The 12,991-nt window shown below is 31.3% G+C and overlaps 1 protein-coding gene across 7 annotated transcripts in view; it reads right to left on the bottom strand.

The window, feature by feature from the left end:
* Positions 1 to 12,991, bottom strand: part of CDC42BPA (CDC42 binding protein kinase alpha) — a 320,607-nt gene that overhangs the window by 246,684 nt on the left and 60,932 nt on the right. For all 7 annotated transcript variants that reach the window (XM_068541725.1, XM_068541720.1, XM_068541719.1 and 4 more), the window contains exon 2: positions 11,138 to 11,229. In XM_068541725.1, the coding sequence (XP_068397826.1) occupies positions 11,138 to 11,229 (92 nt within the window). The remainder of the gene's footprint in view (positions 1 to 11,137; positions 11,230 to 12,991) is intronic.

The raw sequence follows: 12,991 nt of genomic DNA, 5'->3' as shown, positions 1-12,991 counted from the left end.
CCCTTTAAATGAAGAAAGCCACTTTTTCCTGTGGTCCCTAAATCTGTTGAATTTCCAGTGTTGCATACCCTCTCTGTTCTTTTCTGTAGCATGATTTTTTTTTTTTTTTACCAGAAGCCTTTATTTGCAATGAACCTGGGCTGATCATAGTATGAACAATTCTAACACTGGCCAGAACTGCTGTGCTAGTTGCAGAGTATAAATCCCAATAGAAATAGCTTAAAACAAAACTAGGTGGTCCCCACTAGGTACAGATTTAACTGACCTCTAATTTCCTTGGTGAAACTAGTTTGGGAGAAACCAGTTTTTATCAATTTTTAAAATCACTGCTCTACCAAATGTTTTAACACAGAATGGAATAATTATGCCATTAAAAAGTTCCACCTTCAAAAAATAAACACTTCTAAGTCTCGATTTTTTTCATCTGCTTAACTTGCCAATTTCTGAGGAGGGTTAAAAGCTCTATCTTCAACTGTTGAAAGTTCTTGTATTCCCCTATGCACATTCTATCAGTTGTTACTTTATATATTTTAAAGCTAATTTGTTAGATGAACATGTATTCCACGATTACTATAGCAGCTTTCATTAATTTATAACACTTGTAATTGATTAGAACATAGATAAAGAAAATAAAACAAAGGTAGAGTTAAACACAATTATAAACTGAACAAAATAGAACTAAAAATGAGATCAAGAAATAGAACATTGGAGCAACACTAAAACCCCCCATGTGCCACACCTGACCACAACTTCCACCTTCCCACTAGAGATAACCATTACCCTGACTTTTGTGATAAAATCAAATCATATGCATTTTTTCCTTATGTTGCCTCCTTCACTCAACATACAGTTAGATTTTAGAAACAAGATTATTCTAGCCTCATAAAATGAGTTGGGCAGTGGTCCCTCTTTTTCTATTATCTGAGGAAGTTTAAACTTAGAATTGCTTCTTCCTTAAATGATTCACAGAACATGCAAATTAATACATCCCAACCTGGAAGAATTTTTTAATGAATTTTAAAATAGATGATACACTTACATGTTTCAGAAGTCAAAACAAAATAAAAAGGTTTCCACTTAGAAGTGTCACTCACACTCTACATGTTCCCCATTCCCTCTTGTCCCTTTAAAATGTTACTTTATGAAAATAAAAGTAAGAATCATAATATTTCTACATCTTTTTAACAAAAGATAGCGTACTATATAACAGGCTGGCAAAAAAGTTCATTGGGGATGTTACAGAAAAACCCCAACAAACTTTTTGGCCAACCCAATATATTCCCCTGCATCTGATTTTTTCACTTTACAATGTATCCTGGAGATTTCTCCACAGAAGTACAGTGAACTTTTTCTTTATTGCAGCTACACAGCATTACATAGACCATAACTTAGTCAATCCATTGATGGGTACTTGTGTTGCATTTATTTTTTTTTTATTTTTATTTATTTTTATTTTTTTTATTTTGGCTGCACTGGGTCTTAGATGTGGCACACAGGATCTTAGTTGCAGCATGCAGGATCTAGTTCCCCAACCAGGGATCGAACCCAGGCCCCCTGCATTCGGAGCATGCAGTCTTACTCACTGGACCACCAGGGAAGTCCCTATTTTATTTTTTATACTTGAACATTTGATACATTTGTACTTTCTCCTAATATATGGTATGAATTTTAATTGGATCCACAAATGGACTTTTCCAATTGGCTACCCAGTTGTCTCAAAGATCTAAGTTTCTACCTTGAGAAGCTAGAAGAACATGAATAAATTAAATCCAAGGAAGTATTGATAGAAGGAAGGAAATAACAAAGATTTAAAAACTGCTTAACTTTTAAAAAAGAATTTTAAGTAAAAAGAAGACAAAAATATAGACAATTCACAAAGCCAAAGTAGCTTTGTTCAATAATTAACAACACTGAAAAACCTCTATGTGACTGATCAAGAGAAATAAAACATAAATTATAAATATCCACAATGAAAGAGAATATCACCTTGTATTCCACAGACATCAAAAAAATAAGAGATATTATGAACAACCTTATACATTTGAAAACTTAAATGAAATACACAAATTCCATGAAACACAAAACTTACTGAAGCTGACAAAAGATGAAATAGAAAATCTTAATAGCTCTATAACCACCAAGAAGTTAAATTAGTAGGATTAAATGCCCCACAAAGAAAAACCCAAGTCCAGATGGCATCACTGCTAAATTTTATCAAGCATTTAAGGAAATAAATAAATAAATAAAAATAAATATACACAATTTTTTTTCTGAAAAAGAGTAAACACTCCCCAATTCATTTTATAAGTCCAGCACAACCCTGATGTCAATATTTGACACAGACATGATAAAAAAAAGAAAATTATAGGTCAACATTCCCTATGAATATAGATATGAAAACAGTTAAAATATTAAGGAACTGAATAGAGCCATATCTCAAAAGGATAGTAAGTCATGACCAAATGGAGTTTATCCCAGGGATTAGTTTAATATTTGAAAATCAATCTATGTAACACCAAAGGCATAATTCATGAAAGAAATAATTGACATATCTGATAAAGACATATCTGACAAAGGGCTGTTATCTAAAATATACGAAAAAAAAAACTCTTAAAATCCAACAATAAGGAAACAAACCATTACATTAAAACATGAGTTAAAGATCTAATATACACCTTACCAAAGAAGATATACAGATGGCAAATAAGCATATGAAAAGATGCTCAACATCATCTAGGGAACTGCAAGTTAAAACAACCATGAGATATCACTACATGCCTAATAGAATGGCCAAAATTCAAAATACTGACAACTCCTACATGCTGGCGAGGATGTGGAGCAACAGGAACTCTCATTCACTGCCGGTGGGAATGCAAAATGGTACAGCCACTTTGGAAGAGAGTTTGTTGGTTTCTTACAAAACTTAAATAATGCTCTTACCATACGATCCAGCAATTCTGCTCCTTGGTATTTATGCAAATGAATTGAAAATTGATGTCCACACATCACATCAACCTGCACATGAATGTTTACAGCAGCTTTATTCATAATTGCCAAAACTTGGAAGAAAACAAAGATGTCCTTCAGTAGATGAATGGGTAAATAAGCAGTGGTACATTCAAACAATGAAATATTATTCAGTGGTAAAAGCAATAAAAAGACATGAAGGAAACAAAATGCCCATTATCACGTGGAATAAGCCAATCTGAAAAGGTTACATTACTGTATGATTTCAACTCTATGACATTCAGGAAAAGACAAAACTATGGAAACAGGAAAAAGATCAGTGGTGGCCAGAGGTTAGGGGAAGGAAGGGATGGATTGGCAAAGCACAGAGGATTTTTAAGGCAGTGAAACTATTATGTATAATACTAAAATGGTGGATAGGTGTAACTATACATTTGTCCAAACCCATACAATATATAATACAACACCAACAGTGAACCCTAATGTAAACTATAAACTTTAGCTGATGATGTGTCAATGTAGATCCATCAGTTGTAACAAATATATCACCCTTGTGTGGTAGGTTGATAGTGGGAGAGGCTGTACATGTGCAAGGTCAACGGGTACATAGGAACCCTGTGTACTTTGCACTCAGTTTTGCTGTGGACAAAAAACTGCTCTAAAAATCAAAGCCTATTAAAAAAGTCAATCAAAGTAGTCCACCGAATTTACAGAATAAAAGAGCAAATCCATATGATTATTAAATTCTCAGCAAACCATGTTGTGGTTTTTTTTTTCATTTTGAATTAACTGCCTTCAATAATTTATTTTCATTCTTTTTGTAATGTAATGAATCAATGAAATATGCAGTTTTGGTAGCATGTTTTTGTATGAAGCATAATAGGTATTGCTCTTTTCTGAAATTCCTGGTATAAACTGTGGTTTTGATTTTTTCTTTGAATTAAATTTTGATTAGATTTTTAAAAATTAAAAAAAAAGACAACTTCTTCAATCAGATAAAGGGTTCCCTCAAAAACACCTACAATTAACATCATACTTACTAGTCAAACACTAAATCCTTTCTCCCTGAATTCAGGAATAAAGTAAGGATATATACCCTCATGACACCTATTCAACAATGTATTAGAGGTCCAAATTAGTATAATAAGTCAACATAAAGAAATAGAACGTATAAAGTCTGGAAAGTGAAAAGGACAATATGATTGTCCTATTCTCAGACAATATGATTGTTTACTAAGAAAGTAGCTTACTAAGAAAGTAGTTTACTAAGAAAGTAGCAACCAAAACAACAAAAAACTATTTAAAAAATAATAAATGAATTTAGAAAATAAAGTCAGATTCAAAAATGAGTGGTGTACATAGCACAGGGAGATCACCTCAGTGCTTTGTGACCACCTAGAGGGGTGGGATAGGGATGGTGGGAGGGAGATGCAAGAGGGAGGGGATATGGGGATATATGTACACATATAGCTGATTTACTTTGTTATACAGCAGAAACTAACAAACCATTGTAAAGCAGTTATACTCCAATAAAGATGTTAAAAAAAAAAGAGTGGTGTATCTACATACTAACAGCATACTATTTGAAATATAAAATTTTAAATATCATTTACCATAGCATCAAGAAACATTAAAAATTTAGCAATAAATTTAACAAATTATGAACAAGACCTGTACACTAAAATTACAAAAAATTTTTGAGAAAAATTAAAATAGATCTTAAAAGACAAAGAAAAATGTCTTGTTCATGGACTAACTAGTAGACTCAAGATTGTTAAGATGTCAGTCCTCACAAAATTGATCTATAAACTGAATGCAAACTCAATTTCAATACTACTAGGCTTTTATGGAAACTGACACAGTGATTCTAAAATTTATATAATAATGCAAAAGTCTTCAAATAGTTAAGACAATTTTGCAAAAGAACAAAGAAGGAGGACTTACACTCAGACTTCATTACAGACTCTCAACTCTACAGTATAAAGCTACAGAATCAAGATTGTGTGGTACTGAGATGAGAACAGACAAAGATATCAGTGAAATAGAATAGAAAGAGCAGAAGTAGATCAACATTTATATGGTCAACTGATTTTTTTGACAAAGGTACTGAAGTAATTCAATAGAGGAGAAACAGCCGTTTCAACAAATTGTGCTGAAACAACTGGATATCCATATGGAAAAAAACGAACCTCAATCCCTATCTCACGTCATACATGAATTAATTTGAAATGAATCACCAATCTAAACATAAGAGCTAAAACTATAAAGGTTTTAGGAAAAAAAATAGGTAAATATCTGTGACCTAGATATAAATAAGAATTTCTTACAAAGAACACGGAAAATAATAACCATAAGAGAAAAAATTGATAAAATTAAACCATCAAAATTTAAAACTTCTGCTCATCAGAAGACATTTTTAAGAAAATTAACAGGCAAGCTATGCAGCCTTTGAGAAAATATTGACAAAACATACATCTGACAAAAGACATTTATAAATATAAAATATAAAGAATTCTTACAACTCAATGATGACACAAATACCTCATTTTTTTTAATAAGCAAAATATCTGAACGTATACTTCACAAAGGAAGATATAAGAATGGTGAATAAGCACACAAAAACTCATCATTATGTTGATATATACCACAAATCCACATAACAATGCAATTTAAGACCATGAGATACTATTACACACCCATTAGAATGACTGAAATTTAAAAGACTAACAAAAAAATATTGGTGAGAACATGGAACTGGTGGGAATATAAAATGGTACAACCCCACTGGAAAAAATGTGCCAGTTTCTTTTAAATTTAAATATGCACCTACCACTTAACATAGCAGTTCCACTCCTAGGTATTTATCCAAGGAAAATGAAAACATATTTCCATAAAAACTTGTACAAGAATATTCACATCAGTTTTAATCCTAACAGCCAAAAATGAGAAACAATCCAAATGTTCATCAATAGAAGGATAGTGGTATATAGTTTACTAATCAGCAATAAAAAGTATTACTACATTTGATCACAAGAATGGATCTCACAGACATTATTCTGAGCAAAGGAAGCCAGACACAAAAGAGTACATATGGTATGATTTCCCTTTATATGAAATTTTCAAACGGCCAAAACTAATCCATAGTTAAAATTTAGAACAGTGGTTGCCACTTAATGGAAGTTATGGGGAAGTAACAGGAAAGGGAACTTCTTAGGGTGATGGAAATGTTCTGTATCTTGATAAGGGTGAATCCATTTGTCAAAACTCATGGAATTGTACATATACAATTGGTGTATTTCAACATATATACAATTTACCTCAAAAGATGTAAACAAATAACCAAATAGAGAATTTTTCCAAACATATAAGGAAATAATATTCTCAAACTCAGAAAATTGAGAAAGCGCAAATACTTCCCAAATTGTCTTATGAGCTAAGCATAACATTTTAAAAATATAAGGAAATTAAAAGATAGGTAAAATAAAGGTCAATCTTTTTCATGCACATAACAAAAAAAAATGGTAAACAAAATATTAGCAAATCAAAACCAACAATATACTAAAAGAATACATAAGGAACAACTGGATTTATATAGTAATCCAATATTTGTATATTTAAAAATTAATCAATATTATTTCCACATTAACTAAATACAGAGATCAAATCATATCATCAAAATAGATATAAAAAAGCTTTTGATAAAAGTTAACTCTAATGCATGATAAAAGCTCTCAACAGACTAGGACTAAAAGGAAAACTTCCTTTACCTAAAAAAGAGTAACTTCCTTAACCTAAAAAAAGAGTACCAATTTTTTTTAAAAAGCTGTTGCAAACTTCATACTTACCCCTGAAATCACAAACCAGAAAAAAATTGATTTTCAACAACTGAATTTAATATTTTAAGGAAGAAATTCTCTATTGTAATAGTATAGGAAAAAGAAATAACAAGTATAACAAAAGAAAGAAAAAAAGCTGTCATTATTTGGAAATGGTATGATTGTGTACATGAAAAATTTTTTTAATTTATAAACTAGAATTAATAAGTTAATATATCAAGATGCTTAAATACAAGATCAATACACAAAAATTAATTGTATTTCTAGTCTAGCAACATAGTTACAAAATGAAATCTAAAAATACCATTTACAGGCTCATCCACAAACATCAAAGACTGATAAATAAATTTAATGAAACATGAACAAGAATTCTACATTAAAAACTATTAAAAATTAATAAAAGTAACACATATAGGGTCACCTGATTCACAGTGGAAGTTCCTTTGCAATCAAATGTAGAAAAAGTAGTCTTTAAATAAATGCTGAGAAACCCACAAAGAATAAAATGAACCTTGATCTATACCTCACAAAACACAAAATAATACCAGACGGATCATAGACCTAAATGAAAAAGATTTTTCAGAGGAAAATATCTTCATGACCTTCAGGGTAGAAAATAACTTTTTTAACGAACACAAAAAAGCACTAATCATAAAGAAAAGCTTAATTAAATGTATTTCACCAAAACTAAGATCTTCTCTTCAATAAAAGATCTATACAGAGAGGGAAAAGCCAAGCCACAGACAGGAAGACATTTTGTTTAATACACACACACACACACACACACACACACACTTCCAACAAAGGACTTGTATCCAGAATATACCAGTAAGTCAGACAACCTACCCACCTGCTCCCACTCCCCCAATCCCAAAATGTGCACTTATGAAAAAGGATATCCAAGTTATATGAAGTAATATGAAAATGGGCTCAACTTTAAGAGTTATTAGGAAATGCAAAATGAAATCACAATCCAATACCACTACTCATCCACCAAAAAATGTCCAAAGTTTAAAAAATGACCCAAGTATTGGTGAGGTTGTGAAGCAACTGGGACCTTAATACACTGTTGGTCGGAGTACACATTGACAACCAATTGGGATATTATTTGGCACTACCAACTAAAACTAAATATGCTTAACATGCAACCCAGAAATTCCACCAGGGTTATATCAAACACAGATGAGTGCTTCTATCTCCCAAAAGACATGTACATGAATGTTCATAACAACATTATTAACAGTGGCCAAAAACTATAAACTGAATACCTACCAACACTAGTATGGATAAAATACTTGTGGTATATTCATATAGAGCAACACTGTGAACCAATAAAAAACAAAAATGAATCACACAAGCAGAATACTGAGCAAAAGAAGGTAGAAACAAAAGAATATATATTATATAATTCCACTAATATAGCATTCAAAAACAGGCACAATAAATCTATAATTATAGAAGTCAGAATAGATGGTTAATGAGAAGGTGGTTATCCACATAGAGGGGGCAATGGGAGCCTATCTTGATCTGCATAATAGTTACAGAAGTTCATGCAAATGTACAAATCCGTTAAGCTATGTGTGTATATAACACAATTTTGTTAAGACCTCAAAATAAATGTATTTTCAGACAAAAAACGCAGATAATTTATCTCAGCAGACTTGGCAAAATACTAAAGGGAATTTTTAAGTCAAAAGGAAAATTATATCAAAGACAAGTATATGAATATAAATAAGTATGTGAATGTGAAGAGTAAGAAAAAATGTAAATACATGGGTAAATCTAAAATGAATAGGGACACTATAATCGTATCTTTTGGGGTTTCAAATATATGTAGAGCTAATGACAATGAAAGGTAAATTTGGGTAAATGGGAACTGGCAAAATACAAATTTACCAAGAATACAAGTGGCAATCTCTAGGGAAACCAATAAAAGAAGGTACAACTCAGAAATGAATAGAAGGGGGAAAGAATAATTTAAAATACTGAGTTAATCCAAGAATTGAGAGAAACATAATACAGAATGGAAAGACGAACAGAAAACAAATAGTAATATGTAATATAATTACATTAAATGTCAACTGACTACACTCCAATTAAAGATAAGACATTATCAGACTAGATCAAAAAATAAAAACTATATTCTATTTAACACTAAACATATAAAGTAATAGCTGAAACTAAAAGGGTGGAGCAAGATATTTAATGCAGAAGACAAATAAAAAGAGCTAGAATCATTCTACTAACATCAGATTAAAGTTTAACTCAAAAAGCATTACTTAGAGATAACAAGGATCATTACATCATGATAAAAGAGTTAATCACTAGGGAGATATAATAACTTGATATCTGTTATCAGTGAAAACTGAAAAAAATAAAATAAAAAAGAAATAAGCAAATCCTCTCTCAGGAAATGAAATACCACGCAGAGAAAACAGTTAAGGATATGGAAGATTTAAATAAGATTAATGTCTTTTACCTAAATGATATTTACAGAACACTGCAAAGCAAATTTCAAAGACTTGAAATCACACAGTGTATATTCTCTGACTGCTCTGGAATTACATTCTAACTCAAAAACAGAAATATAACTAAACACCTTCCAAATACTTAGAGATGGAGCGATAAACTTCTAAAATCATAGATCAAGAAAAACCATGACAGAAATTTAAAATCACATCGGAAATCACATTGTATTTTGAGGAAACCTATAATGAAAATATGACATATCAAAATTTTGCTATAGCTAAAGCTGCTTAGAGGAAAAAGTATAGCACATTTGAAAAGATCTAGAAATCAATGCTCTAAGCATCTAACTCAAAAAGTTAGAAAAAGAATAGCAAGTTGAAACCAAAGGGAGAAAAGAACATTAAAATATAAAAGCAGAAATTAATGAAACAGAAAACAAATCTATCATAAAAAAATACAAAAGGCAAAAGTTAATTCATTGAAAAAATAACAGAATTGATAAACCGCTAAGCGTAACAAATGAAAAAAATGAGAAGTGCAAACGACCAATATAGTAATAAATATGAAAAATCAGATGACATGGATGAACCTAGCAAAACTGATACATCTATACAAAATATCCAAATAGTTCAATTTCAATTTTAAAAATTAAATATATAATTTAAAACTCTCTCTCTAGGAATCTCCAGGCTCAAATGGCTTCACCAGTGAAATCTTCTAAGCATATAAGAAAGAAATAATAACAATCTTCTCAAACTCCTCTAAAGAACAGTAAAAAAGGAAATACCTCCTCTTTTTATGAGGCCAGAATAACCAAGATACCAAAATCTGATCAGGATGTGATAAGTAGCAAAATTACAGGCCAATTTCTCTCAAAGATCCAAAACACACACAACACACACAAATAGCAAACTGAGTCCAAAGGTAAATTAAAAGGATAATACATCCCAACAAAGTTGGCTTATTTTAGAAATGCAAGGTTAGTTTCACATTGAAAATAAACCAGTGTAACTCAACACATTAACAGAGTAAAGGAGAAAAGCCATGAGTGTCTCAAAAGATGCTGATAAAGCATTTTATTAAAATCCAACACAATTCATGATTTTAAAAGTAAAATTAGTGAGGTTGCTGGGTATGAGGTCAATAAACAGAATTCAATTGTGTCTAACTACTAGCAAAAACAATTAGAAAATGAAACTTAACCAATAATTCTAATTAAAATAACATAAAGAATATCACATACCTAGGAATAAATCTGCTGAAAGATGTATAAATCCACTCTACTGAATGGAAACTACAAATAATTAGTGGGTTAAATTTATAAAGCCCTAAATAAATGGAGGAATATACCATGTTCATGGATTGGCTGACTCAATATTGTTAAGATGTCAATTATCTACAAAGTAATCTCTAGTTTCAGTGCAATCCTAATCAAAATTCCAGCAGATGTGTGGGTGCTGGGTATGGATGTGGATTTTTAAGAGTAAGTAAAAACTGAAACACTTATTCTAAAATTATATGAAAATATAAAGGGCCAAGAACAGAGGAGAAGAGGGAGGAAGTTAGAATATACACACTACCAGATATCAAGACTTCTTAAACTAAAGTAATTTAAGGCAGTGAGAGACAAACAGACCAATGGAACAGAAGAGTGTACAGAAACACACTCAAACTTCAATGACATATGAAAAATAGAAATATCTTGGAAAAAAATTCCATGTAGAAAGACTTCATTCAGAAGTTTAATGATTTCTGATCAATGATATCAATTACAACACCAAGTAAATAATATTTCAGTTAAATTCTCTGTATAAAATAGCTTGCAAAATAATTATCAGGTCTTCTATAAAATCTTTATCTCTTACCTCTCCAAAAGCCCCTCGACCAATCACCTTTAATATTTCAAAGTCTTCTCTATGTAATCGCATCTGTTTCACTTTAGAAGTAAATGGTTTAGCTGAAACAAAAAGGCAACATCAATTACTTAATGAACTGTGATATAAATTAGATATAAATAATGATGTTTCTTACTTAAACAATAAAAATGAAAATAAGGATTAAGGATTAAGCCAAAGTGTTTAATAGTCTCATCAAACTATATTGAGAAGAAATAGATTTAATTTTCATACGATGTTTATTTCTTATATATGAATTATATTTTTGGTGAGAAACATATTTTTAAACACCAAATAATGCAAAGTACTAGTGATGTACAAATGAGACCACTTTATTCTCATTTTATACATTCCGTGTATTCTAACTCAATGCTAGACACATATTTTAGCACAAAGGTCCAAGAAGTAAAAGCAAATTTCTTGGCACCAGAGAGAAATTCAGCAATCCCCACCAAGTAAAGTAATATTTGTCACACTCATTCATTTATTGATCATTTTAACATGCCTTTAGCAAGAGTTGACATTATACCATATACACCATATATATACATACCATATACACCATATATATGGTGGCAATTACTGGAGTTTAAAACAAATATAATTACAATATGGTACCTTCATTCAAGAACTTAGTCTTCAGAAATAGATACAGTATGCACACACATATAACATAGTAATGTGATAAAAGTTTCTAATAGAGATAAATACAAAGTGCTTCAGGATCAGTGAAAATGGAACCCTAATTCTCTTGTAAGAACACTAATGTTTCACAGAGGAACTAACATTGGATCTGGACCTTGAGGACTAAGCAGACTTTTGCTAATTTGCCTGTTTGCAATGTACTATAAATATTCCCAACAGAGGGAGCAATATAAGCAAATGAAGAGAGGCAAGAAAGTGAACTTGGTTGATAATGGTAAATAATCCATTGTTGTTATAGAATTATAATACAAAGAAATCAGGGCTAGAAAATGGAAAATGTAAATGGCCTTGGATGCCATGCAAGGAACTCAGACATTATTCTATTAATTATAGGGAACATATTATTTTTTTAAAAATTATAAAACCAATTACATGTTCAGCTGCCTCTAAGAGAAATTTGGACCTGTCTCTTTTCCTCCCCTCATGTCCCTCCTTATTCTCACACAAAAAGGAGTTAATACAATTAAACGGTCACTGTATATGGGTACAGCTCTCTTCTCCTTCCTACCATGCAAGAGAGTGTGGAAGATCAGAGGTATGTATTTGAGCATTAGAAAGGGAAAGAGACACAGCAGGCCTTACCACTTGCTTTGGTCTAAAGGTATTTAGCCCTAACTACTGATACTTTAAGAAAAGAGGGGTATTCCACATTGCAAAACCCAGTCTACTAGAGATTTCTGCATTGGTGTTTTAGATTATAAGGAAAGGAAATAGAGATTGAATCTCTATTTGGAATTCACACAACAGAAAAGATGATCAAAGAAACAGATCAAATTTGAATAAAGGTATAAAGGATCTCATACTGTAAGAGAGAGAAGATGTAAAACCATGGCAGCCAGGAAGTGAACATTTTGATAAAATGACCAAGACATCTTGGTTTTGAACAAAACTGGACTGGACAAATGGTGAGACTGTGGCAACTGGGAATCAGTCAGGGTCCTAACAGGAAATAAATTATCCCAATCTGAGGAAGGCTTATTTACAAATAGACTATTTACAAAGGTATAGGTGGGTTATAAGGGAATGGCAAGGAATAGTGAAATCATCTTGAGACTAGTGTCCCTCCCTTTCCCAGCTTCTACACAAGCATATCAGAAATACTTGGTTAAGAATAGTACA

Source organism: Eschrichtius robustus, chromosome 3 (genome assembly GCF_028021215.1).
Source record: "Eschrichtius robustus isolate mEscRob2 chromosome 3, mEscRob2.pri, whole genome shotgun sequence".
In the NCBI taxonomy this organism is placed as follows: domain Eukaryota; kingdom Metazoa; phylum Chordata; class Mammalia; order Artiodactyla; family Eschrichtiidae; genus Eschrichtius; species Eschrichtius robustus.
Note: the sequence above shows the minus strand (reverse complement) of the source record. Positions and strands in the feature narration are given on the sequence as shown.